Genomic DNA, 23,659 nt, shown 5'->3' on the forward strand with positions numbered 1-23,659 from the left:
GGGAGATAGAACCCTAAGATTATCCGCATGAGTTGACATCTGTACTGTGAGAGTGTGTGTATACAATGTACTACTGGGTGTATATGTTTCAAGGAACACTAAGTATACATTGCTGTTACTGTATTGTATATGATGAATAATATATGTCGTAATGTCTGGATGGATTTTTGTCTCTAGTAGTAGTAATGTCTGGATGGATTGGGGGGGATCGGTGTCTCTAGTAGTAGTATTACTGTCTGGATGGATCGGGGGATTGGTGTCTCTAGTAGTAGTAATGTCTGGATGGATCGGGGGATTGGTGTCTCTAGTAGTAGTAATGTCTGGCTGGATCGGGGGATTGGGGTCTCCAGTAGTAGTAATGTCTAGATGGATTGGGGGGGATCGGTGTCTCTAGTAGTAGTAATGTGTGGATGGATCGGTGTCTCTAGTAGTAGTAATGTCTGGATGGATCGGGGGATCGGTGTCTCTAGTAGTAGTAATGTCTGGATGGATCGGGGGATCGGTGTCTCTAGTAGTAGTAATGTCTGGCTTGATCGGTGTCTCTAGTAGTAGTAATGTCTGGATGGATTGGGAGGATCGGTGTCTCTAGTAGTAGTAATGTCTGGATGGATCGGTGTCTCTAGTAGTAGTAATGTCTGGATGGATCGGGGGATTGGTGTCTCTAGTAGTAGTAATGTCTGGCTGGATCAGGGGATTGTGGTCTCCAGTAGTAGTAATGTCTAGATGGATTGGGGAGATCGGTGTTTTAATTGTTGTAATTTCTGGATGGATCGGTGTGATCGGAGCGTGTAGTAGTAATGTCTGGATGGATCGGAGTATTGGTGTATGTTGTAGTAGTAATATCTATATGGATGGGGGGATCAGTCAGATCCGTGCCTCTACAATTAGTGCTGCTGTCCCCAATCTCAGTGCTAGTATTCATCCGTTGACCAGCACAATTTCCTTAGGGGTACTCGTGTCTTGTGCCCACCATACGTGAGATTCGTGGCCAGCAGAAGCTGTTGTAGGATTTGGTGGTCAGCGCGTCCAGTGTGTAATGTTATTACTGCGGCCATAACCCTGATCCTGCGCGCCGTCATCTATAATGTCACAGGCAAGCATCTTATAATCTATATCTGTGGGGGAGGGTGAATATGTGTCCCGGGGCCTTTGTCTTGTCTGTATCCCCCCGGGACAGTAGTAAAAGCTAGTGTATGTCCACTCCTTGGGGAGGACCTACAGTTAAGTCCAGAAATATTTGGACAGTGACGGAATCTTTGTGATTTCAGCTCTGCAGGCCACTATTTTGGATATAAAATGAAACAACCAAGATGCAATTAAGTGTAAAATTTCCGTTTTAATTAAAGGTGTTGAACAAAAATATCCCTTGAAACATTTAGGAATTGCAACCATTTTTCTACAAAGCCTCCTCATTTCAGGGGCTCAAAAGTAATTGACAAATTAATTTTAACATAAATAAAATTTTCATTTTCAATACTTTGTAGAGAATGCTTTGCAGGCAATGACAGCCTGAAGTCTGGAAGCCATGGACATCACCAAACACTGGGTTTCCTCCTTTGTGAGGCTTTGCCGCCTTTACTGCAGCTGACTTCAGTTGTTACTTGTTAGTGGGTCTTTCTGCCTTAACCCCCTAAGGACTGAGCCACTTTGTAGGTTAATGACCAGGCCAATTTTTTTCAATTCTGACCACTGTCACTTTATGAGGTAATTACTCTGGAACGCTTCAACAGATCCCCCTGATTCTGAGACTGTTTTTTCATGACATATTGTACTTCATGATAGTGGTAAAATTTATTTGATATGACTTGCAATTATTTGTAAAATAAACAGAAATTTGGCGAAAATTTTTAAAATTTTGCAATTTTCAAACTTTGAATTGTTATACCCTTAAATCAGAGAGATATGTCACACAAAATAGTTAATAAATAACATTTCCCACATGTCTACTTTACATCAGCACAATTTTGGAACCAATTTTTTTTTTTGTTAGGAAGTTATAAGGGTTAGAAGTTGACCAGCGATTTCTCATTTTTCCAACAAAATTTACAAAACCATTTTTTTAGGGACCACATCACATTTGAAGTCACTTTGAGGGGCCTTTATGACAGAAAATACCCAAAAGTGACACCATTCTAAAAACTGCACCCCTCAAGGTGCTCAAAACCACTTACAAGAAGTTTATTAACCCTTCAGGTGCTTCACAGAAACTGAAGCAACGTGGAAGGAAAAAATTAACATTTAGCTTTATTTCACAAAATATTAAATTTAGACCAAATTTTTTTTATTTTCAAAAAGGTAACAGAAAAAATGGACCCCAAAAGTTGTTGTGCAATTTCTCCTGAGCACGCCGATAGCCTATATGTGGCAGAAAACCACTGTTTGGGCGCACGGCAGGGTTCGGAAGGGAAGGAGCGCCATTTGACTTTTTGAATTCAAAACTTGCTGGAATAATTAGCGGACGCCATGTTGTGTTTGGAGAGCCCCTGATGTCCCTAAACAGCAGAAACCCCCCACAAGTGACCCCATTTTGGAAACTAGACCCCTCAGGGAACTTATCTAGATGTGTGATGAGCACTTTGAACCCCCAGGTGCTTCACTGAAGTTTATAACATAAAGACGTGAAAAAATAATCCAAAAAATTTTCTTTTAGCCCCAAATTTTTTATTTTCACAAGGGTAACAGGAGAAAATGGACCTCTCATTTTGTTGTGCGGTTTCTCCTGAGCACGCCAATACCCTACAATGTAATTGGCAACTACTTTTGAGGCACAGTGCAAAGGTCAGAAAGGAAGGAGCACCATATTATAGTACAGATTTTACTGTTATGGTTTGTGGGTGCCATGACCCACTAAGAGATCCCTTGAGGTGCTGTAACAACAGATTCCCCCATAAATGACCCCATTTTACAAACTACACCTCTCAATGAACTCATCTAGGGGTGCAGTGATCATACTGACACCAAGGGTGTGTCACAGAATTTATTCCATTGGGCAGTGAGGAAAAAATAATTACATTTTTACAGCAAAAATTTTGTTTTAGCCCCAGATTTGACATTTTCACACTGGATAATTGATAAAAATGGCACCAAAATTTGTCCCATAATTTCTGCTGAATGTGGCAACACCTTATATGTGGTTGTACAGTACTGCTTGGCCACACGGCGACACTCAGGAGGGACGGAGCGCTATTTGCCTCCTGGAGCGCAGATTTTCCTAGAATAGTTTGCATACCCCATATACAGAGCCCCTAAATGCTAGAAGAGCAGAATCCCCCCTTAAGTGACCCCATTTTTTAAATTATACCCCTGCCAAACATGTGGACACTAAATGTGGTTTAGGCACACTGCAGTGCTCAGAAGGGAGGGGGGATTTGGGAGCGCAGAATTTGCTGAATTTCTTTTGGGGGGTGAGGAGCCATTTAGCTTTTCCAGAGCCTTTGTACTACCCGTAACGTGGAAGCCCCCTATATTTCCATTAACACATGACAGACCTGAGTGGGGGCTTTTATGTGAAGCTTTTATTGGGAACATTTTACATAACATTTATCCGGCGCTCTACTCTGAGCACTTACTTTGGGGTTTCCATCTAAATCTCCAAATGACGTGATTCAGATGAAACCCCTGAGGGATCCATTCACTATATCGAGATGAGGCAGCAGAGTTACTCTGGACTCTGTCTGGCCTCTGTTCAGCATTATCCTTCTTTTCAGAGGTGCACAAAACTGTGGCTGACTGCGCTTTTATTTACGCCTAAAAAGATGCACACCGCCAGATCATAGGTCAGACTGCGACCATAGTACCTCCATCTGCCTCATTACAGGGAATCTTCCGTTATGGGTTCCGTCTGAATCAAGTATTTCAGAGATTTACACGGAAACCCCGGTGTAAGCGCTCAGCGCAGGATAAATGTGCGCCAAGCCATACTGCGATCTTTGGGAGGCAGAATAAACAAATCAGCAGGTGAAGAATTGGTTTTATATATTTTTTACGCCGTTCCTCGTGCGGTATAAGTGATTAGGCGACTTTATTCTTCGGGTCGGTGCGATTACAGAGTTGCCAGATTCATATCGGGTTTTTATGATTGACAGCTGTCACTCATTAAAAGACACTTTTTTTTGCAAAAACTAATGTTTGCATTGCCATATTTAGAGAGCTATAATTTTTCCATATTTTGGCCGACAGAGTCATGTGATGGGTTGTTTTTTGTGGGACGAGTTGACATTTTTATTGGTACCATTTTTGGGAAAATTACATTTTTTGATCGCTTTCTATTCAGATTTTTGGGAGGCAGAATGAACAAAAAACAACAATTCAGGATTTTTTGTTGTTGTTACTTTTGTGGTAAAATTGATAAGGCAGCTTTATTCTTCGGGTCAGTACGTTTACAGCGGTACCACATTTATGTAATTTTTTTATGTTTTTGCGCTTTTACATAAAACTTTTATAGAAAAGATAATTATCTTTGTATCGCTTTATTCTGAGTGCTGTAACTTTTTAATTTTTTGGCTTGATTTTTGCGGCACAAGTTGACGTTTTCAGCGGTACCATTTTTATTTTCATCCGTCTTTTTGATCGCGTTTTATTCCACTTTTTTTCAGCGGTATGATGAAAAGTCATAGTTTCTCATGTTTTTGTTTTTTTTACGCTGTTCACTGAAAGGGTTAACTAGTGTGACACGTTTATAGATCGAGTCGTTCTGAATGCGGCGATACCAAATATGTGTACTCTTTTGTTTATTTTTATTTTTTTTTACCTATAAATATGTATTTATTAGTGTAATATATATATATATTTTTTTTTATTTTATTTTTTTTAGATTCTTACATTTTTTTTTTTTTTAAACTTTTTTACTTAGTCCCACTATGGGACATTCACTTTTTTCATAGATATAATGTATTGCAATGCACAAGCATTGCAATACATTGAACCTATATTGAAACTCCTGCAACTATGCTGTGCATTGGTCTTAGGAGCTTTCCGTAGCTTGGTGACCTGGGGGTCGTCATGACGAACCCTGGTCACCATGGCAACGGTCGAACCCCCGCAATGACGTCACGGGGGCGCCGATCTGAAGGCAGAGGGAGCTCCCAGCCCTCTGCCTTGTCTCCTGAATGCTGCAATCGTGCTCAATCGCAGTGTTCAGAGAGTTAACAGCCAGGGGTGGCGCTGACACCGCTCCTGGCTGTTTAGTGCTGGAGGCCAGCCACTGGCAGCGCTGAGCTGCGGCACTGATAGAGCAACAGACGCTGAAATTTCAGCGTCTGCTACTCCATCATGCTGTGATCGGTCAGTTAGATTGACTGACCGACCGCAGCGATCTGGGTGCAGGGACCGACGGCATGGGTCCCTGCACCCCTTCTCGTGCCGCTCAGCTGTCACGGACAGCTGTTGGCACTGAACTGGCACAGCGTGTTTACACGCAGTGACCGTTCAAAGCCATGACGGACACTGCAGGGCAACGAGCGGTAACTTCCACCCGCTCATGCCCTGCAGTGTCCGTCATTGAGCGCGATGGGGTTAAACTCCTGGTTTACTTTCGCAGGATGTTTTGGGTCATTGTCCATCTGTCCTGTGAAGCGGCGTCCAAGCAACCTTGCTGCATTTGGTTGAATCTGAGCAGAAAGTATCGTCCTGTACGCTTCAGAATTCATCCGGCTTCTTCTGTCTTCAGTCACAACATCAATAAACACTAGTGACCCTATTGGAAGCCATGCGTGCCCGCGCCATCACACTGCCTCCACCATGTGTTACAGAGGATGTGCTGTGCTTTGGATCATGAGCTGCTCCAAGCCTTCTCCAAACATTCTTCTTCTCATAATTCTGCTATCTTAGTTTTGCGTTTCCAGAACTGGGCGGCTTCTGTAGATGTTTTTTTTTTGCAAAGTCTAATCTGGCCTTTCTATTTTTAAGGCTGATTAATGGTTTGCACCTTGTGGTGAACCTTCTGTATTTGCTCTCATGAAGTCTTCTCTTCACTTGGGTGGATGTTGTGAAGGGATTTTCTTCACCATGGAAAGGATTCTGTGATCATCCACCACTGTTGTCTTCTGTGGACGTCCAGACCTTTTTGAGTTCCCACGCTCACCAGTGCGTGTTTTTTTTTTTTTTTGCAGAATGTACCAAATTATTGATTTGGCCATACCTAACTTTCCTGTTATCTATCTGATGCATTTCTTCTTTGCAGCCTAAGGATGGTCTGTTTTTCTTCCATTGAAAGTTCATCTATCTGCATGTTGTGGGTTCACAGCAACAGATTCAAATGCAAATGTCACACCTGGAATCAGCTCCAGACCTTTTACCTGCTTAATTGATGATGGATTAATAAGGGAATAGCCCATTAAAGAGCTTTTGGCATAATTGTCCTATTACTTTTTGACCCTTGAAAAAAGAGGCAGCTACATATTAAAGAGCTGTAATGCCTAAACCCTTACTCCAATTAGGATGTGAATATCCTCAAATTAAAGCTTTGAGTCTGCACGTTAAGCCCATATTGATTATATAACTTTCATGAAAGTCAGCCGCCATCTTAGGTATGATACGTCATACCTGAAGATATTCCCTATTGTCACACAGCTTCTACCATGTCACATTTTTGCAGCACCTAGTAAACAGAGCAATTCGCCCCCACCTCTGGAGATCAGTGTCCAGAAACTTCTTTGATATGGTAAATAGATGGGCCCGTTTTTGTTGTGTCCAAGCAGGACAGAGTCAGCTAGGCCCCAGGGGGGTAATTAACACCTTGATGTCACTGCAAACCATTTGTGCAAGCCTGAAAACCATGTGCTTTCTTTGTGGAAAATGGCCACCAAAGCTACAAGATACACTATCAATTCCTAACCACACGATACAAGTTAGGGAACCCAAATAAAATGTATCATGTGAGGAAGGTGCCCGCGGACACAATGATGGGACTTATAAATCCATAAGTGGCCTGGAAAGCTCTATAGTTAGAAGAACCATATACAAGGTCCCAGGGGAGGCATGTTTAGAGTCAATGGCTTCCCCACAAGAGGAGGATCACGACGAGATCTCTGGTGATACGATGAGATCACCCCGGGGAAAGTTATGGGTACTTTTCCAAAATGGAGCTAAACGAGCATTGGTAGGGGGGCGGGGCTTAGTAAACTGACATCACCAAGAGTGGGCGTGACTGGACTTTAGTATAGCCGTCAGCCAGAAACCCCCTCAGTTTGACCCAGGAGATGATGTGAACAACTCCTAACGTCGGGTCCAGGTCTCTGAGTGGGAGGAGCACCTTTGCCATGTGCTACTGAGGCTTGGACGACTGCAACTAAGCTTGAACCTGTGGGATCGCAAATCCTCCCTTGCACCACAAGAACGGTAACTGATTTATCGTTGTTATTCCTGTGTTTTGTTTGTCTAATTGTTATATCTCTTATTCTGGCCAAATACCGTTGTATAGTTAATTGTATAGCCTTGTAATCTAGTGTATTCTTATAATCGATTAAATCATAAATTAATCGTGGGCTGTATCCTTTACTCTGCATATACGAATCCATTGGACCGGAAACGCTTGACTGAAACGCTACTGGGTTGGTTCCTGACCCGATACAAGTCTATTAACGGACCGGGCTTGTATCAAACGAGAACTGGTGGCAGCATACCATCTGGGCGATTTGAGGAAGGCTGGCAGTGACGGTCGGAGGTGTGGATATATATTACTGGCGCAGTCAGGGGAATATATATACCGCCCTCACTGCAGAAGGCCTCAAATACCCAGAGGGCTACAGGACGGCCTCTCCGGCGACCACTCACTCTAGGTGCACTACCTTGACTGACCTGAGAGGCAAGGGGGCGCCAGAGAGTTGTGCCTGTATCGTGGCGTCACGGATTGGTGACGTGTAAGGGACAACACACCACCGTGTTTTCCCCCGCTGGTAGCAGCTTCCTGGCACCACTTACTCTAGGTGCAGTACCTTGACTCACCTGAGAGGTAAGGGGGCGCCAGAGAGCTGCACCCACCGGCCGGCATTCATCACAATAACTGTATCTTGAATACGTTTTGGTAAACAGCAAAAATTGCAAAACTTGTGTCACCGTCCAAATATTTCTGGACCTAACTGTATATAGACACTTTGGTGGTCTCAGCGGGAACACTGGATTATGTGGGATCTGCAGTCAATGCATAGTTAAGGGAATCTCTGACTTCTCCTTCATCAGCACCCCCCAGTGATAACTGACTCCTGTCGGTTGGGGGTGGTATTCTGTTGGGCTCGGTACGCTTCTGTGCAGTATTAAAGGTAGTGGCGGATCATATGGCGGCATGCAGCTGGCCTGTGCTTTGTGTACTAGGGAGACATAACGCTGCTTTCTCGTGCCTGTGGCCGCTGAACCCGTGATGGATTCCAGGCCCGTGTAATTCTGTCACTGGAGATGTAATTAGATGAGTCTGGAGAAATGTTGTCTCGGAGATGTCTGACTCCGGGCCCAGCTTTCTGTCTGGCCTGTGCTTACTGTTGGCAGCTGTTGTAATGACATGTCCCAGTCCTTAATGGGGTCTGTTCATTGAGGACGACCCCCATATTTACCAGCATGTCATCCTCCCAGCTGCTGGCGGAGCCAGATAGACGCTTTAAACCCACATGAATGGAGATTTGTGATTACAGGTAACGTGAAAATGTAGGACTACAACCCCCACCCGATTATTTTTATATAACTCCCACCCTGTGATGAGTGCAGCGCTGCAGATGGTAGACCACAAATGGAGTGAACTGCAGGGAGCACAAGTGATGCGGTCTGTGACTGGCTGAGGAATCCAGGCTGTACATGGAGTACTCTGCCAGTGCTGCGCTTTGTCTCCGTCCCAGGGATTCGGACTGTACGTCAAGTACTCTGCCAGTACTGCGCTCTGTGTCTGACTTGGGGCTATAGGCCGGACGTGGAGTACTCTGCCGGCGCCACGCTCTGTGTCCGACTTGGGAACCTGGGTCGTACATGGAGTACTTTGCCAGTGCCGCGCTCTGTATCTGACTTGAGGATCTGGGTCGTACATGGAGTACTCTACCGGCGCCACGCTCTGTATCTGACTTGAGGATATGGGTCGTACATGGAGTACTCTACCGGCGCCGCGCTCTGTGTTCATCACGGGAACCGGGCTGTACATGGAGTACTCTGCCGATGCTGCACTCTGTGTGTGGCTCAGGATTTCCGGCTGCATGTGGCATACTCTAACGATGCTGCACTTTGTGTCTGTCCCGGGGATTCGTGCTGTACGTGGAGTTCTCTGTCAGTGCCGCGCTTTGTGTCCGTCCCTGGGATCAGAGCTGCATGTGGCAGTGGAGTTCTCTGCAGGTGCTGCGCTCTGTGTCTGGCTCAGGGATCCAGACTGTATGTGGAGTACACTGACGGTGCTGCGCTCTGTGTCTGGCTCAGGGATCCAGGCTGTATGTGGAGTACACTGACAGTGCTGCGCTCTGTGTCTGGCTCAGAGATCCAGGCTCTATGTGGAGTACTCTGCTGGTGCTGCGCTCTGTGTCTGGCTCAGGGATCCAGGCTGTATATGGAGTACTCTGCTGGTGCTGCGCTCTGGGTCTGGGTCAGAGATCCAGGCTCTATGTGGAGTACTCGGCTGGTGCTGCGCTCTGTGTCTGGGTCAGGGATCCAGGCTGTATGTGGCGTACTCTGCTGGTGCTGCGCTCTATGTCTGGGTCAGGGATCCAGACCGTATGTGGCGTACTCTGCTGGTGCTGCGCTCTGTGTCTGGCTCAGGGATCCAGGCTGTATGTGGCGTACTCTGCTGGTGCTGCGCTCTATGTCTGGGTCAGGGATCCAGGCTGTATGTGGCGTACTCTGCTGGTGCTGCGCTCTATGTCTGGGTGAGGGATCCAGGCTGTATGTGGCGTACTCTGCTGGTGCTGCGCTCTATGTCTGGGTGAGGGATCCAGACCGTATGTGGCGTACTCTGCTGGTGCTGCGCTCTATGTCTGGGTCAGGGATCCAGGCTGTATGTGGCTTACTCTGCTGGTGCTGCGCTCTATGTCTGGGTCAGGGATCCAGGCTGTATGTGGCGTACTCTGCTGGTGCTGCGCTCTATGTCTGGGTCAGGGATCCAGGCTGTATGTGGCGTACTCTGCTGGTACTGCGCTCTATGTCTGGGTCAGGGATCCAGGCTGTATGTGGCGTACTCTGCTGGTGCTGCGCTCTATGTCTGGGTCAGGGATCCAGGCTGTATGTGGCGTACTCTGCTGGTGCTGCGCTCTATGTCTGGGTCAGGGATCCAGGCTGTATGTGGCGTACTCTGCTGGTGCTGCACTCTATGTCTGGCTCCGCTCTGGGATTGGCTTCTCCAGGATGATGTGTGTGGGCTGAGCTGTGGCAGAGCCGAAGACCTAGAAATATCGGCTTCCTGCATTGGGGGACACTGGTCTTACTGGCCGCACTATATATAACGACACATCATGTGATCTTGTTTCCACAGCTCATTTCCAGTGACGCTGATGGAGCCATACAGAGAGCGGGAAGATTTAGGGTTGAGAATGGATCTTCAGACGAGGTACGGGCTCATGAAGGGGTCCATGTGGTTATAAAGCTTTCCAAACTGACTGCAAGAAATCACAATATAACCAGTATACCGCCATACACCAACACAATATAACCAGTATACCGCCATACACCAACGCAATATAACCAGTATACCGCCATACACCAGTGCAATATAACCAGTATACCGCCATACACCAGCACAATATAACCAGTATACCGCCATACACCAGCACAATATAACCAGTATACCGCCATACACCAGCAGCACAATATAACCAGTGTACCGCCATACACCAGCACAATATAACCAGTGTACCGCAATACACCAGCACAATATAACCAGTGTACCGCCATACACCAGTACAATATAACCAGTGTACCGCCATACACCAGCACAATATAACCAGTATACCGCCATACACCAGCACAATATAACCAGTATACCGCCATACACCAGTACAATATAACCAGTATACCGCCATACACCAGCACAATATAACCAGTATACCGCCATACACCAGCACAATATAACCAGTGTACCGCAATACACCAGCACAATATAACCAGTGTACCGCCATACACCTGCACAATATAACCAGTATACCGCCATACACCAGCACAATATAACCAGTATACCGCCATACACCAGCACAATATAACCAGTATACCGCCATACACCAGCACAATATAACCAGTGTACCGCCATACACCAGCACAATATAACCAGTGTACCGCCATACACCAGCACAATACAACCAATATACCGCCATACACCAGCACAATATAACCAATATACCGCCATACACCAGTACAATATAACCAGTATACCGCCATACACCAGCATAATATAACCAGCATACCGCCATACACCAGCACAATATAACCAGCATACCGCCATACACCAGCACAATATAACCAGTGTACCACAATACACCAGCACAATATAACCAGTGTACCGCCATACACCAGCACAATATAACCAGTGTACCGCCATACACCAGCACAATATAACCAGTATACCGCCATACACCAGCACAGTATAACCAGTATACCGCCATACACCAGCACAATATAACCAGTGTACCGCCATACACCAGCACAATATAACCAGCATACCGCCATACACCAGCACAATATAACCAGTGTACCACAATACACCAGCACAATATAACCAGTGTACCGCCATACACCAGCACAATATAACCAGTGTACCGCCATACACCAGCACAATATAACCAGTATACCGCCATACACCAGCACAATATAACCAGTATACCGCCATACACCAGCACAATATAACCAGTGTACCGCCATACACCAGAACAGTGTAACCCCATACAACCAGCATACAGCCATACACCAGCACTGTTTAACCCCATATAAGTAATATAGCACCATACACCAGCATAATAGAACCAGTATACAACCATACACCAGAACAGTGTATCCCCTTATTACCAGTGTACCGCCATATTTCGCATTGCCTCTCCATGCACATTCCCCTTTTGCTGTACAGTGTCCTGAACTGGTTGTTATAACACTCACATTTGTCCTCTGCAGATCAGTGACTACACGCCGGGGGTCTGGAGACGGACGGACGTTCACCTGGAGAACCCCGAGTATCACACACGATGGTACTTCAAGTATTTCTTGGGGAAAGGTGAGTGCAGCCGCCACATGAAGGAAAGACTTATTAGTCAGCAATGTCGTCTAGCGGGTGATGGGGACTGCATGTTGGGAGTGGTCTTGCGGGAGCGGTGCGCTCTGCGGGGATCATGTGCTTGGGGTGGTCTTGCGGGAGACATGCTCTCTGCGGGGTCTTGTAGGAGGTGGGCTCTGTAGGGACCGTGTGCTAGGGATTGTCTTAAGGTACTGTATGCTGGTCTTTCAGGAGGTGCACTCTGCAAGTACCATGTGCTGGGGGTGGTCTTGTGGAAGGTGGGCTCTGCAGAGACTGTGTGCTAGGGATAGTCTTGCGGGAGGTGGGCTCTGCAGGGACCATGTGCTGAGGGTGGTCTTGCGGGAGGTGGGCTCTGCAGAGACTGTGTGCTAGGGATAGTCTTGCAGGAGGTGGGCTCTGCAGGGACCATGTGCTGAGGGTGGTCTTGCGGGAGGTGGGCTCTGCAGGGACCATGTGCTGAGGGTGGTCTTGCGGGAGGTGGGCTCTGTAGGGACCATGTGCTGAGGGTGGTCTTGTGGGCAGCGTGCTCTATGACAGAAGATTTTGGCGATTTGTTGATGGTGTTTTGCTTTCAGTCCATCAGAACTATGTAGGGACTGACGTAGAGCGGAGTCCGTTCTTCTTGTCCGTGGTTCTTTCTGACCAGAATAATCAGCGTGTTCCGCAGTACCGAGCGATCCTATGGAGGAAATCTGTAAGTGGCGAGGACATAGAGCAGCGGGGTCACAGCAGCGGGGGGCAGCTCCCTCCAGTACTTCTCTTACTTTTCTGTGATTGCTTTTCCAGGGAACGCTGAAAATTTGTCTTTCTTATTGTCCCACAAAAACCTTATCAGTGAAGTCTATACTAAGGTGAGTGGCCTGGATCCCCCCGCGGCTGGTGAGCGCTGGTTCCCCCCACGGCACGCAGTGGACGAGCCCCGATTCCGTTGTAGCAGAGCTGTGTGTGACCTGACAATGTGATTAGAAAGCAGAAGCTTTTTTTTGCAGATCTCTGCTTGCTGTGAGTGAATAGTATTGATACAAAATCTGTCCTGACCTGTTCCTTCTCACAGCTGTGAATTTGTTGCAGTGTAACTTTGTGGATATACTCTAATCTAACCACAAAAGCAACACAAATCCTTCTCTCTGCTGATACATTGTAACAACCTTCAGCTGGGATAGCAGGACTAGGTTTCCACCCTGTGGATGCTTCCATTCTTACTTATTTAATATGCAGCATTGAGGCTCCCTCCGCTGCTGACCTTTCTGTTGTCTGCAGGGTCTTACAGTGAACCTCGTAGATAATGTGCTGGTGGGTGCATATTTACTGGAGTCTCCTATACCCAGGAGCCACAAATAACGGCTTGATTATATCTTTCAGTGCCATGAACCTAGATAAATTTGAGAAAAGTCCCAGGGAAATCCTAAACCCAGAGATTCAGAAGGTGAGCAGTCTGCCATCTTTACTACAGACCCTCCCACACCGGCATCTGTCCCCGCCCCTGATGTCGGCCTGCCCCCTGCTGTCATATCCTCCCTAGCCCCCTGCTGTCAACCCCGCCCTCTGCTGTCATCCTCTCCCTTGCTGTCATTCCCTCCCCCACCCCTTGCTGTCACCCCCCCCTGCTGTCGTCCCCGCCCCCAGCTGTCATCCCCTGCCCCCTGCTGTCATATCCTCCCTAGCCCTCTGCTGTCAACCCCTCCCCTGCCCCCAGCTGCCGTCCCCTCCCCTGGTGTTGTCCCCTCCCCTGCCCCCTGCTGTCTTCCACTCACCTGCCCCCTGCTGTTGTCCCCTGCCCCTGCTGTATTCCCCACTCCTGCTGTTGTCCCCTCCCCTGCCTATGCTGTCGTCCCCTCCCCTGCCCTTGCTGTCGTCCCCTCCCCTGCCCTTGTCATACCCTCCTGCTGTTCTTTCTGCCCCTGCTGTCGCCCCTGCCCCCTTGCTGTCGTCCCCCGCCCCTGCTGTTGTCCCCGCCCTTGCTGTTGTGCCCACCCTTGCCCCCTGCTGTCGTCCCCTCCCCTGCCCCAGCTGCCGTCCCTGCCCCTGCGGTCGTCCCCTCCCCTGCCCCTGCTGTCATCCCCTCATCTGATGTCGTCCCCTTCCCTGCTGTCGTCCTCTCCCAGGCCCCCAGCTGTCGTCCTTGCCCCTGCTGTCGTCCCCTCGCCTGCCCCCTGCTGTCGTCCTTGCCCCTGCTGTCGTCCCCTCTCCTGCCCCTGCTGTCTGCCCCTGCCCTTGCTGTCACTGACTCTCCTCTCTCCTCATTAGGATCTTCTGGTCTTGGAGGAGCAGGAGGTGAGTGCCCTGGAGCTCGGGGGCAGGAGCCACTTCTCTGTATGTCAGACATTTCCTGTGCATTATGGGAATAATCGCCTGCACTGCCGCCCGGTGTCTCTATCCTCTACCTGGGAGCAGGCAGCACCTATAGTGGCCAGTGAGCAGCGCAAAGTAACATCTGTTTGTTTTTTAGGGCTCAGTGAATTTTAAGTTTGGAGTTCTTTATGCCAAAGACGGACAATTAACGGACGACGAGATGTTCAGTAACGGTGAGAAGCTAATTACATTGTTGTCAACCAAGGCCAGGGGCGCCGCATATAGAGGTGGGGGGGGACAGGCGGATGCTGTGATGTAGGAGTTGGGAGGACTCTTGCAATGATGCGGGGGTCGAGTGTGCTGGGTGCAGTGATGTGGGGTGCAGTGATGCGGCTGGTTGGGGAAGGGGGGTGCGGTGATGTGATTGGTCAGGGGCTTCGGGTGCGATGATGCGGCGGGTCGAAGTGCCAGTGGGTGTGCTGATGCAGTGTGTCGAGGGGGGGGATATGCTGATGCAGTGTGTTGAGGGGCTGGTGGGTTTCTGATGCCGTGTGTTGAGGAGCGGGTGGGTGGCTGATGCCGTGTTTCGAGGAGCGGGTGGGTGGCTGATGCCGTGTGTCGACGGGCGGGTGGGTGTGCTGATGCAGTGTGTCGAGGGGTGGGTGCAGTGATGCAGCGGGTCGGGGGCACCAGGTGCAGGTGTGGTTATGACACCTCGTCCCCCACAGACAACAGTGGTTACAGTTGCATCCAGTGGAGACATTCCTGTGTATCTCCAGGCTGGCCAAAGCTCAGAGAGTGGTTGGGCACCGGCTTCATCTGTAACAAACCCTCAGCTGTCAGCAGGACTAGGCCCTTCTGAGGCAGTGCCTGCTCTGTCCTGCGCTGCGTTCCCACAATCTCCTTTTCTATTTCAGAGGCTGGAAGTGAAAGTTTACAGAAAATGCTGAACCTGCTGGGAGACACCGTCACGTTAAAGAGCTGGATCGGTTACAGGGGCGGATTAGACACCAAAAGTAAGTGCTCCTAAATGTTGGATTGTCATCACCTGACAGAGAGCTGTTATTTGAGGGGCCCATAGACTTTGCTGGGGGACTCCATGGACTGTGCTGGCTGAGGGGGTCCACGGACTGTGCTGGGGGGTCCATAGACTGTGCCGGGGGGGGGTGTCACCTCAGCGTATGAAGCGCTCTGTCCGACATGACGTCCGCTCACCAGTGCCGGGAGGTGCTGTCTTGGGCGGAGGATGATCCCATCTTCGGTGAACCTCTCCGTACAGGGCAGGTTGTCAGCGGATTGGTACCTGGAGCCGCCACAGAATCGCACTGGACTCTCATACATTTGTTTGCAGATGACACCACAGGAACACATTCAGTGTACACAGTTTACCAAGGGCACGAGATCATGTTCCATGTCTCCACCATGCTGCCGTACTCAAAAGACAACCGACAGCAGGTAAGGAGCTGTGGTGGTCTCCCGTACTGCCCCCTCGCAGCCCAGTGATCAGCTTGGGATGTGAGGGGCTGGGATTCCCTGTGCTAGGCCCGTGCACCCTCTGACGTCTGTCCTGTTACTTGCCTGGGATAGTGACCCGCTCCTGCGCACCATTTACACTGTGCCGTCAGGCGATGGATTTTGCCGTCCTGTGCCTCTCGTCTTACTTGTGGCCTAATATTGGTGCATGTTTCCGCCACTTTTCAGGCGAGGCCCACACAGTGTACATCAATGTGCTGGGCGGATCGTCAGGGTCTTATGCTCGGATTGAGCCTCGGCTTTCTGTATATTCCAGGTAGAGAGGAAGCGTCACATTGGGAATGACATCGTGACCATCGTCTTTCAGGAGGGCGAGGAGTCGTCTTCGGCCTTCAAACCATCCATGATCCGCTCCCACTTCACACGTATCCACCCGCTGTAGTGTCCCAGGCAGGAGGAAGCGAAGCTCAGACCGGATATGACGTTGTACCAGCTCATACTACTACCACCATCATCCTTATCACTGTGACCTAGAGTATCAGCACATGAGTGAGTGCCCCACATAGCGGCCATGCTTTCCCTCCTGGAGATGGTTGTCTGCATCCACAGATGGTGAGGGTTATAGTGTCTTGAGTGTCCCCGTCTTTCCTTAATATAAATGATAGATATCTTTGCCTTGGTGCGATATAACAAACAGAAGGACAGTTACAGGTGAGTGTTGTGGCCAGCGTGGGGCGCTGCATACATTACACAGTTCGGACATGAATCAGTACACCTTTCGACTATACAACAGGCTGAAGATCTTTTCCGAGGAAAGTGTCCCGCTGTTTGGGCCTCCCCTGCCGTGCCCACCCGTCTTTACTGACCACCAGGAATTCAGGGATTTTCTTCTAGTAAAATGTGAGTGTTTCCACCTGCAGCAGCCTCCATGATGATGTGCATCCTTCTTACTGACAGTCTCCATTGTGTCTCCTCTGCCAGTAATAAATGGTGAGAAGGCGACTCTAGAGACCCCAACGTTTGCTCAGAAGCGGCAGCGCACCCTGGACATGCTGATCCGCTCCCTTTGCCAGGATCTGATGCCTGACTTGCATAAGGTTTGCCCAGTGTTGATGGTTTCCTCATAGCTGTTGTGAAATATTCCGCTGCGCGTCGCCCACACGGCAATCTGTCAAATCAGCGCCTCATCCAGAACATCTGCTCCGTGCCTGTCAGCAGCCAGCGCTGCAGATGTCAGTACCACTTATCCGTATGGCGAGTGACAGCAGATACGAGCTGCATGTGTGCTATATAACAGTGCTGTGCAAAAGTTTTAGGCAGGTGTGGAAAAAATGCTCCAGAGTAAAACACTTCAAGGAATAGAAGTTTGAATAGTTTATTTCTATCGATCAGACGCCTCCTAGTGGTATTACATGATGGATGAGAAGCTCCTGGATTTCTCAGCATTGAGGACATCATTAATCCTGACCAAATCCAAAACCCTCCACCGTGCATCACTACTCTTGCAGACCCTCATTATTGTGTCGCTGTTCAGCCTTCAGGAACAATCTGCTTCTGTTATAGCATAATATTTTACTCCTCGGAGACCTGCTGACATTATCTGCTACCCAGTTCCTATGTTTTCCTGCAGAGTTTGTACATTTGGGTGTTTCCATGTAGAAGGTTTGGTTTAATTCTTCCATGAGGACGACTTCTGGCCTTGGTGCAGCTGGTCCCCCAGTTTGCTGCCTGGTCTGAGCTGATGGCGCTGCTGGACATTCTCCAATATCAAATGGCAGCAACGTGTCTCATCTACTGCACTAGGTGTCCTTGGCCGACCGCTGGGTCTGGGATTCTCAATGTTGCCTAATTCTTGCTGCGTCTTTGGAAGAGCTTCAGCAGTACATTGTGAAACTCCAGTAGCTGTGAAATCTTTGCCTGGGAGAGACCTCGCTGATGCAGTATAACTACCCTATTTTTTCTCTGCTGCGCTTAGTTTTGCCATGGTGAATGACCTGGGACATGAAGCCATCTTTCACACCCTCACCATTGTAGCACAGTGTGGCTGTTCCTCATCTAGCGTTCAGCCTCCTACACAGCGGTTTCTGTTTCAGTTAATGACTGTTTCCACCTACATACAGTGGGTACGGAAAGTATTCAGACCACTTTAAATGTTTCACTCTTTGTTTCATTGCAGCCATTTGGTAAATTCTAAAAAGTTCATTTTTTTCTCATTAAAGTACACTCTGCACCCCATCTTGACTGAAAAAAAAACAGAAATGTAGAAATTTTTGCAAATTTATTAAAAAAGAAAAACTGAAATATCACATGGTCATAAGTATTCAGACCCTTTGCTCAGTATTGAGTAGAAACACCCTTTTGAGCTAGTACAGCCATGAGTGTTCTTGGGAATGATGCAACAAGTTTTTCACACCTGGATTTGGGGATCCTCTGCCATTCTTCCTTGCAGATCCTGTGCAGTTCCATCAGGTTGGATGGTGAACGTTGGTGGACAGCCATTTTCAGGTCTCTCCATAGATGCTCAATTGGGTTTAGCTCAGGGCTCTGGCTGGGCCAGTCAAGAATGGTCACAGAGTTGTCCTGAAGCCACTCCTTTGTTATTTTAGCTGTGTGCTTAGGGTCATTGTCTTGTTAGAAGGTGAACCTTCAGCCAAGTCTGAGGTCCAGAGCACTCTGGAAGAGGTTTTCATCCAGGATATCTCTATACTTGGCCGCATTCATGTTTCCTTCAATTGCAACCAGTCATCCTGTCCCTGTAGCTGAAAAACGCCCCCATAGCATGATGCTGCCACCACCATGTTTCACTGTTGGGATTGTATTGGGCAGGTGATGAGCAGTGTCTGGTTTTCTCCACACATATCGCTTAGAATTATCACCAAAAAGTTCTATCTTTCTCTCATCAGACCAGAGAAACCTATTTCTCATAGTCTGGGAGTCCTTCTTGTGTTTTTGAGCAAAATTCTATGCGGGCTTTCATATGTCTTGCACTGAGGAGAAGCTTCCGTCTGGCCACTCTGCCATACGGGCCCGACTGGTGGAGGGCTGCAGTGATAGTTGACTTTGTGGAACTTTCTCCCATCTCCCTACTGCATCTCTGGAGCTAAGCCACAGTGATACTGGGATTCTTCTTTACCTCTCTCACCAAGGCTCTTCTCCCACGATTGCTCAGTTTGGCTGGACGGCCAGGTCTAGGAAGACTTCTGGTGGTCCCAAACTTCTTCCATTTAAGGATTATGGAGGCCACTGTGCTCTTAGGAATCTTGAGTAATGCAGAAATTCTTCTATAACGTAAGCCACATCTGTGCCTTGCCACAATTCTGTCTCTGAGCTCCTTGGGCAGTTCCTTTGAGCTCATGATTCTCATTTGGTCTGACATGCACTGTGAGCTGTGAGGTCTTATATAGACAGGTGTATGCCTTTCCAAATCAAGTCCTAACAGTTTAATTAAACACAGCTGGACTCCAATGAAGGAGTAGAACCATCTCAAAGAGGATCACAAGGAAATGGACATCATGTGACTTAAATATGAGTGTCTGAGCAAAGGGTCTGAATACTTATGACCATGTGATATTTCACTTTTTCTTTTTTTAATAAATTTGCAAAAATGTCTACATTTTCTGTTTTTTTTCAGTGAAGATGGGGTGCAGAGTGTACTTTAATGAGAAAAAAATGAACTTATTAGAATTTTCCAAATGGATGCAATGAAACAAAGAGTGAAAAATTTAGAGGGGTCTGAATACTTTCTGTACCCACAGTATAAGATTGATTGTCATCATCATCTCTTTGGTAGAATCGGTTACTCATAGCCTTAACTAAAATTCTGGACTGTAGAAGTGACAAATACCTAGAAGAAGTGATAGAGATGACGGGCGGTCACCAGATGCTGAATGGATAATTGGGCATTAACCCTTCTGTTTGTGGACACTTCTTATTCTGCAGCACTATTTCAGCACCTGCCTACCACGTCTGCCGAGTGCTGTGTATAGATGTTGTGTCGCTTCTCTGACGTCTGCCCATGGCCTGGTGCTTATGTCCCAGAAGACTCTGGCACCTCTGCTGCCCAGGTGCAGTCAGCTGGAGAGGGAGATTGTATGAATGTGATGGCGGCGGAGGGCCGCAGGAGCCCCCGCTGTATGCCGCAATCATGCGGAGGCAGGGAATACCTGATGCTGCTCAGTCATTTTGCTTTTATTTCTGCGGTTTTAGAACATGTTAAACAGAAGATCATTCAGCGACGTTCTTCCCGAATCTCCAAAATCTGCCCGCAAAAAGGAAGAAGCGCGACAGGCGGAGTTTGTCCGTATTGGCCAGGTCAGTGTCATGCGGTCTGTGCAGGCAGGTCGGCACTTACACTGCCTACTGCAGGACAGTGACCTTCTCCAGCATGTAGGGTTGGCGGGGTCTCTAGTTACATCACCATGGCTTATGGCCTGACACTCTGCTCCTTTCCAGGCCCTGAAGCTGAAAACAATCGTACGAGGGGATGCCCCAACTAGCTTGGCCACCACGGGACTGTGTAGGAGAGAGGTAGGGGCCGTGAGGGTGGGCACTGTCGCTCCGTATACGAGCCGTGACTGTACAACTGACACTTCCACTATACGTGACCAGTACCTGATAGATATGTATCTGGTCTGTATGTCAGTGATAGCGATCAAAATATACTCAGCGCCCACATATAAGTATGTACACTGTGGTGTCAGAGTCATGGGAGTGTCTGTATACCTTGTGGTTGTAATCTCCGGGGCGACGGACGTGTATACCGCATGGCTATAATCTTCGGGGTGACGAACATGTGTATACCTCGTGGTTATAATCTCCGGGGTGACGAACCTGTATATTGCGTGGTTATAATCTTCGGGGTGACGGACGTGTATACCACGTGGCTATAATCTCTGGGGTGACGGACATGTATACTGCGTGGCTATAATCTCTGGGATGATGGATATGTGTATACCTCGTGGTTATAATCTCCAGGGTGATGGCTACCGCGTGGCTATAATCTTCGGGGTGACGGACATGTGTATACCCCGTGGTTATAATCTCCGTGGTGATGAACGTGTATTTTCTCCGGGGTATAATGGATGCGTTTGCCACGTGGTTATAATATCAGTGGTGTGATGGATGCATGTGCCACGTGGTTATCATTTTTGGGGTGACAGACACGTGTACTGTGTAATTATTATCTTCAGGGTGAGACGGACGTATGTTTGCGGTGACCTCCATGTCCGTGTCTCTCTGCAGCCCTGGGAGTCTCATTGTTTTTGCAGTAACTTCTGTGAGGACGCCGCAGGTGGAGATTCTTGGGGTCCGTCTCTCTTGGTCTCCACGGACAGCGGTGTGCTCCTGATAGACGGTGAGTGTTCTTATGTCCGATCACACATGTAGCTAATGACATCAGGAGTAGAGCGACGATGTCATTGTAGTGTCTCATGTAGGAATCTAACACAAGGTGTCCTCCCCAGGTGCTCTGCAGCCGGTATGACGCCTTCACAAGTGCACAGCGATTCTGTGACAGCAGCAGATTTGTGTCTTTTTAGGGATAGTTAGGGTTTATGGTCGGAGGATCGGGGCTCATTCCTCTGATTCTGGGGTTTGATCACCATGGCTGAAGGATGGGGAGAATCCTCTAGATATCCGGTTCCTCTCGTGATGTCTGAGCAAAAACCGCTGAGCTAAAATGCCTCAGGGGTGGCGCAGTCTGTGTCCCCCGCTGATGGATGAAGCACACTGTACACAGGAGACCGTAGGGAATAATATGTGCAGCGCGCCTCTGTTGTGTCCTCCACGTGTATTTTGTGTCCTCTCCTACACATCTTTCGTGTCGTCTCCTATGCCTCTCTCTTGGCCTTTCTCACGTGGACTCTCCTGTTTCTTCTGTGCTTCTCTTGTAGCCTCTCCTGCTATCTCCACATCTTACCCATGGCCTTTCACATGCCTCTTAATGCCTTTCTCGCGCTCTCCCATGTCCTACAAGCCTCCCTCGTGGCCTACATGTGTCTCTCTTGGCCTCTTGCCGCATCCTCCACGTTTCGCTTGTGGCTTTTCAGGAGCCTCTCGCATTGCTTCGAACCACATAAAAGTGAAGTATGCCTGCACCAGTTCCCAAATCTTTCCTGTTTAGTAAAAAAAAAACTCTAGGATGGTTTTTCTAGCCCTCGACTATCCACATCTGGAAGTGCTAAGTCTAAATAAGCAGCGCTAATCAATTGTCCAAGGAAGTATGAAAAAGACAGCACTCACCAATGGATGCCAATAAAAAATCCTTTTATTTCAGATCCAACATACAGACGTTGTGGCTGGTTCAGGGGCTCGGGGGTGTCCTTCTTTTACCTCCGCATCCCTGAACCAACTGCAACGTCTGTATGCTGGATCTGAAATAAAACGATCTTTTATTGGCATCCATTGGTGAGTGCTGCCTTTTTCATACTTCCTTGGACGTTTGATTTTCTCTCATTGCTTCTTCTGCATCCTCAGCGCACAGTCTGCGTCCTGTCCTCCCACATTAGGGTTTTTGGTGGCTGAAGTGGCTCTGCTTCTCTCTGGAGAGGTCATCACAGAAGCTCTGAGTCCACCATGCGCACCTCACATCTCCAGTTTCTTCTATTGGTGATTGTGTAGACTGCTGCCATTGTGAATGATGTGATTTCTCTTCTGCAGATGGACAGCCGGCAGTGCCAGTGTTTGATAGATCGCTGCAGATCAGACAGATGCATGTGCTGGAGTCTCTGGATCTCCTGATCACCCGAGCTGATAAAGGTATGTGGATCTTCTGTGCGTCAGCTGAGGTTCGACCAAGCGTAGGCTACAGATATCGGCATCCTGCGCGGTGTCCAGTGCATGTAGAGCCGCGTCTGCTCTCAGGTCTTTATAATTTGGCACTGGGTAATGGCGGTGCTCTGCATTCCTGGAGACGTCAGTTAGTGTTAACAAGGCAATGCAGATCTCTGGCTGTATTCATGTAAGATGGGGTGCAGAAAGCCAGGGACCAGGAGCAGCGGTGCAGAAAGCCAGGGACTGGGAGCAGCAGTGCAGAAAGCCAGGTCCGAGAGCAGTGGTGTAGCCAGCTTGGGCCAGTCCCATCCAGCTCTCCTCACAACATCAGACACTAGTGAAACCCCCAAATTCTACGGATCACCAGTGCTGGAACTATTGGGGTCCTGCTGTGTAGAAACACATCATTAGGGATATGTTCCTTTTGTATTGACTCTTGCAGATAAACGTCAGCTCTTCTTCCTTGTCCTTAGGGAAGGACGCTCGTCTCTACGTCTTCCGGTTGAGCGCCATCAGGAAAGATCTGGAAGACAACCAGGTGCCAAGGAACAAATACGAATGCCTAGAAAATAAACTGGAGAAAACAAAAGGTGACAGAGTGCCCCGAAGATGGAGGAGCAGAGTTCTGCATCAAATTGTGTGCGCATGTATAGCCACACACTTTGGAGCCCTTCTGAGTGGTGGGGGTCGATGGAGGCGTTGGGTTTCCTCTTGGTGGAAGGGGTCGGTGGAGTTGCCGTGCCCCTCTCGGCTGTGGAAGACTCTGGAGATGCCAGGGGCTCCTCTTGGTGGCAGGGGTCATTGCAGGTGCCTCGCTCCCTTCTCGGAGCAGGGGTTGGAGGAATCACTGGGCTGACCTCTCGGCTGTGGGGTTGTCTGTGCTGGGATCCTCTATTGGCGGCGGGGGGAGATCGGTGGCGGTGCTGGGGGCTCCTCGTAGTG

At 48.5% G+C, this 23,659-nt stretch overlaps 1 protein-coding gene across 6 annotated transcripts in view; it reads left to right on the forward strand.

The window, feature by feature from the left end:
- Positions 1-23,659, forward strand: part of GARNL3 (GTPase activating Rap/RanGAP domain like 3) — a 148,145-nt gene that overhangs the window by 116,978 nt on the left and 7,508 nt on the right. For all 6 annotated transcript variants that reach the window (XM_073640844.1, XM_073640845.1, XM_073640847.1 and 3 more), the window contains 18 exons: positions 10,436-10,510; positions 12,061-12,160; positions 12,757-12,875; positions 12,968-13,032; positions 13,544-13,607; positions 14,429-14,455; positions 14,631-14,706; positions 15,391-15,489; positions 15,825-15,928; positions 16,263-16,371; positions 16,612-16,657; positions 16,740-16,846; positions 16,928-17,043; positions 20,153-20,257; positions 20,399-20,473; positions 21,188-21,299; positions 22,604-22,702; positions 23,191-23,307. In XM_073640844.1, coding sequence (XP_073496945.1) covers positions 10,436-10,510; positions 12,061-12,160; positions 12,757-12,875; positions 12,968-13,032; positions 13,544-13,607; positions 14,429-14,455; positions 14,631-14,706; positions 15,391-15,489; positions 15,825-15,928; positions 16,263-16,371; positions 16,612-16,657; positions 16,740-16,846; positions 16,928-17,043; positions 20,153-20,257; positions 20,399-20,473; positions 21,188-21,299; positions 22,604-22,702; positions 23,191-23,307 — 1,615 coding nt within the window. The remainder of the gene's footprint in view (positions 1-10,435; positions 10,511-12,060; positions 12,161-12,756; positions 12,876-12,967; positions 13,033-13,543; positions 13,608-14,428; positions 14,456-14,630; positions 14,707-15,390; positions 15,490-15,824; positions 15,929-16,262; positions 16,372-16,611; positions 16,658-16,739; positions 16,847-16,927; positions 17,044-20,152; positions 20,258-20,398; positions 20,474-21,187; positions 21,300-22,603; positions 22,703-23,190; positions 23,308-23,659) is intronic.

Source organism: Phyllobates terribilis, unplaced genomic scaffold, assembly GCF_046119375.1.
Source record: "Phyllobates terribilis strain yellow unplaced genomic scaffold, ASM4611937v1 Scaffold_7__3_contigs__length_470593459, whole genome shotgun sequence".
Taxonomy (NCBI): domain Eukaryota; kingdom Metazoa; phylum Chordata; class Amphibia; order Anura; family Dendrobatidae; genus Phyllobates; species Phyllobates terribilis.